Source organism: Microtus ochrogaster, chromosome 4 (assembly GCF_000317375.1).
Source record: "Microtus ochrogaster isolate Prairie Vole_2 chromosome 4, MicOch1.0, whole genome shotgun sequence".
In the NCBI taxonomy this organism is placed as follows: Eukaryota; Metazoa; Chordata; class Mammalia; order Rodentia; family Cricetidae; genus Microtus; species Microtus ochrogaster.
In genome coordinates, this window is record NC_022011.1 from 50,228,494 (window position 1) to 50,235,238 (window position 6,745).

The window sequence follows — 6,745 nt, forward strand, 5'->3', positions numbered from 1 at the left end:
TCTCTCTCTCTCTCTCTCTCTCTCTCTCTTCCTGCCTTTTTCTCTTGGTTCCTCTTTCTCTCTGTGTGTCTGTCTGTGTGTATCTGTCTCTGTCTCTCTTGTGTGTGTGTCTGTCTGCCTGTCTGTCTGTCTGTCTTTGTCTGTCAGCCTGCCTGACTCTCTCTCTCTTCTTCCTGGTTTCAGGTGCAATCAATCTCCTGCCTCAACCTCCTGCTGCTAGTTTCCCTGCCACAATGACTGTAACCTGGAACCATGAGTCACAATAAACCCTTCCTTCTGGAAGTTGCTTTCGTTGGGGTATTTTATCTTCTATCTTAGCAGTAGGACAAATAATCAAGACACTGGCCAACCCCAAGAGCTCTGTCTGGCAGAGGGCTCCAGGGCCTTGCTCCCTCAGGCCCCACAGCCCACCTTGACTATACCGCACAGCGGCGTCCCAGTGGTAGAAGGAGGCACTGCCTTGGGGAAGGTGCAGTGGCTGGCTGTCAGTCTGGGCACACTGCTCGGACATGAACTCCAGCTGAGTCTTCTCACAAGCCTGGCCAGAGGAGGCAGAGGACAGGTACAGGCAGGGTCCTTGCCAGTGGGAGACAGCATGCACCCTGCTTGCAGGGTCAAGAGATGGGGATAACTCAGCCAGCCCCGAGCTGTGCCTTATCTCAGCTCAGAAGTCTGTGGGTTACCAGATCTGCCTCTCTTTGCCCATAGGAAAACTTCAGATAATCTGTAAAGGACTCAGCAGCAGCAGGAAGCAAAACAGGAAGTAATGTGGTACTTGGGGCCCCTGGCTCCAAGTCCTGAACCTGAGGAAATGGTTGAGGTGCATATTCTGTCACAGGTGCTGCCGGGCAGGAAATGAGGACCTGTGACCCAGAAATGCCACTCTGCCTCACTGTGCTGGGAAGAAAGGATTGGAGTTGACCAGCTTCCTCCTCTCAAGGAGATTTAGCAGAAGGCAAGTAGGATAGGGGTGTGTCACCACAGGTCAAATGCTCCAGGAGCCAGCAGCCCTCTGAAGCAGAGAATACATTCTAACTCAATGGGACAAAAAAATCATTCTACCACCTCATAACAGCTAGGGCAACTGGACTGAAAACCCACGTGCAGGAGAGGACACAGAGACACTGGAACCCTAACACACTGTTGGTAAAAATGGAAACATGGTCCCTGTGTGAAGAGACACAGTTTGTTAACTTAAAGCTAGGTTATGCTGGGATGCAGAAGCAGGTGGGTCTCTGTTAGTTCAAGTCCAGCCTAATCTATAATGAGTTCCAGAACAGCCAGGCTAGATAGATCCAGTTTCAAAAAAAAAAAAAAAAAAAAAGGGGGGGGGGGGGTCTGAAGAGATGACTCAGCAGTTAGACACACTTGGCTGTTCTTGCGGAGGACCCAAGTTCGGCTGCCAGTCATGTCAGGTGATTTACCTGTAACTCCGGGTGATCCCACACCCTACCATGGCCTTCAAAGGTAAATACACAACGTAAGTGAGTGCACACAGTCATGCACACATGCAGAAACACACTTGGAAAAGATAAACATAACCTTCCAGAAAGAGGAAAAAGTCTAAGTTAAGCATAGGATTTCTATACAAGCAGCAATCCCAGTTTTAGGCATTGTTGTGGTTTTCCAAAATCCATGGACGCTCAGGACCCCAAGAGGTGTGGCCTTGAGAGGTGATGAGGGCTCAAGAACTCTGGCTGAATAATTAGGACTGGACTCTTATGAAAGGGCTGGAGGCTCTGTTGTAGACTTCTGTTACTTTTGTCCTCTCTGCCATGTGGGGACCACGTATTCCAAGCCTCTGGAGAACAGGGCAACAGGAACCATCTGGGAATCGGACACCAAGTGCAGCACCTTATCTTGGACTTCCAGAATCATAAGAAATCAATTTCTGTTGTCGATAAATTACTCTGCCCATGGTGTTTTGTCACAGAAAACTCAAGCCAACTAAAGTCAACTCATTGACAGCAGCTGGGTTCACTGTAGTCAAAAAGTACAAATGACCCAACATTAGAAATGATGACAGAAAAGCAAAAGCACTCTGGTCGTATCATGGACTGTTCTCCTGTCCCCGAAAGGAAAGGAAGTATTGACTCATGGTACAACACTGAAAAATGTCATACTGTGTCAAAGGAGCTGGCTCTTGCATGGCGGTGTGTACATGAGGTGTTCAGAATAAGTAGATGCAGGAGAGAGAACGCAACTTGGAGCTGCTAGGGTGGGGAGGGGAGACTGCTCACTGGTGTGGGCTATTTCTCTGGGATGAAGTTTGGAACAGCACTCCCAGTGTGCTCAGTGCCTCTGCGCTGTGAACTTTGAAATGGTTGACTAAACAAGAAGCATTTCACATCAGTGTCTGAATGAAGTTCTCACTGTGTGCTCAGGGGCCATTCCCAGAGTCAGTTCTCAGCACAGAGATGTTATCTCAAAGGTGAATAGATACTCTGGGAGGGAAGCAAACACACGGGGGTTTTGCTAACCCCCTACAGGTTAGCAAAGGGAGGCATGAGCCCACGGGTCAGCCATTCTGATGACTAACTCCTATCCACCTCCCTGCTAGGAGTCCTGCCTACCTGTGTGTTGCACATCGTAGCCTGGAGGTCCTCACCCACACATGGACGTCCCCCAAAGGCAGGCCTGGAAATGCCCACAAAACAAAAGGGGGAAGGTGACCATGGCTGCAACTAGAGAATGGGGTGCAACCGCCCTCCCTGCAGGGAAGCCCTCTGTAGGTACCTGGGATTGTTGCACCACCGTCTCCTGGTGACCACACCTCCTCCACAGGAACGAGAACAAGGATTATAGGGCCCCCAGCTAGACCAGTGTCCATGTACTGCTGCCACAGGGGTTAGCTCGGCTAGGGAGCGGCAGCGAGCCTTGGAGCACCACTGTAAAGCAGGGCAACTCTGTCTCCCTCTCCCACAGGGACCCAACACACGTAGGATGTGGCTAGCACGCACAGGATCGCTAACACCCCAGGGACCCTCCAGAACACAAAGTTCCCCATCACACATAGAGACTTCCAACACAGGAACAATGTTCCTCATTAGAATCCTAACACACACAGGGATCTCACTGGCAGGAAGAACCCCAACAGTACATAAGGGCCGCATGCAGGATCTCCCAGTAGACATAGAGACCTCCTGAAGCATACAGATACTCGTCCACAGGTGCCCTCCACAGAGGGACCTCCCACATTGGGCACAATCACACCCCATTCTATTTGGGAAGACAGCAGGCTGCCAACAGTGGAAGGTACCCGGTGAAAAGGGGAACTTAACCCCAAAGAGATGGTTCAGGCAGTGAAGGCAAGGGCAGTCTGAGTGGGGATGCTTGGATCTTGCTGTCACTCAACAAATTCATCTCTGTATGAGAGAGGGCTGGAGGATGGGAGTGGTCTGGTGCCTTGGAGTGAGAGCTCAATGAGACCCTACTCAGGGAAAGCTCTCCCCTCCCCCCATAGACACAGTCTCTCTCTCCATCCTTCACACCACTCTAACCTTCTCCACACCGCATTCTGTCCCATCCAGGAGAGGAACAAGGAGTCGGCTGCAGCTGCTGTGGTCCAGCGGGTCTGTGTGGCAGGATAGAGCCTGGCATACATCCTAAGAGAGGTGGACAGGTGGTCCACTGAGAGGTAGCCTGCTTAGTGTCCCTTCCAGACCAGTTAATGCCCCACCATCTGGGAGAACAAACCACAGCCGACTGACTTGTCAATCAGAAGCAGGGATGGCCCTTGCCAGGGCCATCATCACACTCTAGGGGCATAAAAATGTCTTAATATTTACAATCAGAAGAGAAAAATAAGCATTTAAATAAAAATAAGCATTCCGGGGCTGAAGAGGTGGCTCAGCGGTTAAGAGTATTGGCTGCTCTTCCAGAGGACCCTGTTTTAATTCTCAGCACCCACATGACAGCTCACAGATGTCTAACTTCAGTTTCAGAAGATCTGACACACTCCGACAGACATACACACATACAAAACACCAATACACATAAAATAAAAATAAATCATTTAAAAAGAAAAGAAGAAACAAGCATCCTAACATGGATTATAAGCATAACAATTCAGAGGGTTTTTTGCATTTTACAAAAATACTTTTAAAAATATTTTTAAAATACAACATCTGTATCCCAGGCTAGCCTTGAATTTCCTATCTAGCCAAGGATGGCCTTGACTTCTGATTCTTCTGTCTCTACCTTCAGAGTTCTGGGATTACAGGTATGTGCCACCACAGCCAGTTTGTGTGGCCCAAGGCCAAATTTGGGGTTTTGGATATACCAGGAGAGCAACCACTTTACCTACTAAATTGCATCCTCAGCCCCTAAACACAATTCTTAATGCTTTTGTGGAGGGAGGGAGGAAGGGAAGGAGGAAAGGGACCCCCCCCCCCGGGCAAAGGGGGGAAGATCCTACACCTCCCAGGCAGGAAGTCTGAATTGGGGGACCCTGGCCTTTCCTTTTGCCACATTCCTACTCTGTGGGGAGCCTGGAGGCCTCCCCTCCTGGAAGCTCTTATGCTGAGCCCACCCCTAAAGGTTAGATGCCTTTGTGCCAGGAAACACTACATAATCTGTAAGTCACACTCAAACAAAACTGTGGGGACTTAAGTTAAAAAATATTTAATTCTTCCAAGAGGAGGGGGGAGATGGGTAAAAGTGATCAGAACGCAAACCTAAACCTGAGTTTAATCCCCAGAACCAAGGATGGAAGGAAGGAGTCCACCCTGCAGAGCCCTCCATCTTCACTAATGTACGGCGGCACGCTCACACATGCGTGTGCACTCGTTTCTTATTTCACGATACACTGAACACAAGCATTGGACAAGATCAGGTACATAACTGCTGGTTATAAGCTGTGCACGTTAAACCAAGTGAGCCCTGGTGTGGTCCTCGGCTGTGCCTGGCACCCAGCAGGTGGGGTCATTGTACCAGGGGCCAGTGAGTAGGGTGTAGTGAGACTGGGTATTAGTGAAGGGTGGGACTTACCAGACCCTCTCTGGAGAAGGTGCAGGCGACAGCCCCAGAGCCAAAAGCCACGCGGCACTGATCATCTGCACTGTAGTAGAGGCCAGGCTGTGCCACAAGCTGGTGCTGTGAAGGTCCTGACTGCATCCCAGGCGGGTCCCGGAAGCAGTGCATTCGCCCTGTGCTGTGACAGATCAGGCAGGGCTCAAGACCTGGGTGGACACCAGTGGATCAGGACAAAAGAGCAGATGTGGGGTTGGGGCCTGTTAGCTGGGTAGAGACCCAGCAGAGACGGATGTAGAATGGAGCACAAGGAGGGCTGAAAAGGGATGGGTAAGGTCAGAAATGGCCTGGCCTGGCATAAAAGGGCGGAAGTAGGAGGTAGGAGAGGTAGAGAACAAGGGGGCAATTGAGGATGGGCCCGGGGTGGGATGGAATAGAGGAGCGAGTTCAGGGAAGTGGAAAAGAATGACGGAGGAGGGATGGGAAGGGATGGAGGAACCGACCGGGGAGAAGAGTGGGCTCTGGGACAGGAAGCAATGGCAGCAGAGTGGGCTGGGGTAAAGGTTGCTGTGCAGGATGAGAGTGACAGCCAGCACTGTCTAGGTGGAGGCTGTACCTGAGCAGGTGCCGCAGCTGCCTTTGGCTACAGGCAGACCACTCTAGGGCCCCTCCAGCAGGCATTGCGCCATCAGACGCCATCACATGACCACTGGCCTCACAGGTGCTGCCAGTTCCTGGAGTACCATCGTGATACAGGCCGAAGCTGTGGGGAGAAGAAACTCCGAAAGAAACCAGCTGGGCCTGGGGCTGGGCCAGGACCACCTTTGTGTCCCCTGGACCTGGACTCTGCTACTAGCTAAGTCAGTCCAACAGAAGGAGTCCTAGAGGCCCTGCCTCAGTTTCCCATCTATATGAGGAGGGGAGGAGAGCTGGTCCAGCAGGGTGGCTCTTTCCTCCTTTAGCTAAGAAATAGCAAAATGCTTTGACTGTAGACTAACTGACCTAATCCACGGATACAAGTCTGGAGTGTAAAGATGGGAACTGGGAACCGGGTAGAGGCCTGGGAGCCAGCAGGTTGCCCTCTGGTGGCTGATGGCCTGGGTGTGTTCAGCTTCGGGAAAACTATCCACACTGCAACTGTCTTGTGGTTTAGAAGCCCAGGAGCTGCTGCTGTTTTCCTTTCTGTTCCTAGGTAGTGGATTATTTTCAGGCAAGGCCTGAATATCCCCGCACTTCAAGCAGAGCAGACCCTAGGAGCCTAAGAGGCTGGGGGTGGGGCAGTGGAGGAGCTGCTGGGGTCAGGTCCTCTGGGAGATCTGGAGAGCCTGGCTTCCACCCCCAGGAGCCCACACCACTTCAGAGGGAAGGTGGGCTATCAGGAGGCAAACTTTCTTTTTTTTTTCACTCTGTAAATTTCCATATCATTTGACATTTTTACAACAATTAGACTTTATTTTCCTAACTTAAAAAATCCTAAAAATCAACAAGAAAAGAAACATGTCACTCTAAATAAATTGATAATACACAGGAATAAAGATTTGCCCACAAGAATACACAATACACGCAGCAGCAAGAGCTCAGAAACACCCTCGTTGTCCAACCAGAGGAGATTAAGTTGCGGTATATACAAAACAAAATGGAACAAAATATAAGAGACCTGTGAGCTGAGAAATGTTTGGGTTGAGCCGGGCGGTGGTGGCACACGCCTTTAATCCCAGCACTCGGGAGGCAGAGGCAGGCGGATCTCTGTGAGTTCGAGACCAGCCTGGTCTAC

General features: G+C 50.7%; 1 protein-coding gene across 1 annotated transcript in view; it reads right to left on the bottom strand.

The window, feature by feature from the left end:
* The window catches only part of Adamts13 (ADAM metallopeptidase with thrombospondin type 1 motif 13), a 37,012-nt gene that overhangs the window by 19,703 nt on the left and 10,564 nt on the right, over window positions 1-6,745 (bottom strand). Inside the window, 6 exon segments of the mRNA XM_005346224.2 lie at window positions 412-538; window positions 2,574-2,637; window positions 2,737-2,888; window positions 3,501-3,605; window positions 4,990-5,152; window positions 5,588-5,734. Of these exon segments, the coding sequence (XP_005346281.1) occupies window positions 412-538; window positions 2,574-2,637; window positions 2,737-2,888; window positions 3,501-3,605; window positions 4,990-5,152; window positions 5,588-5,734 (758 nt within the window).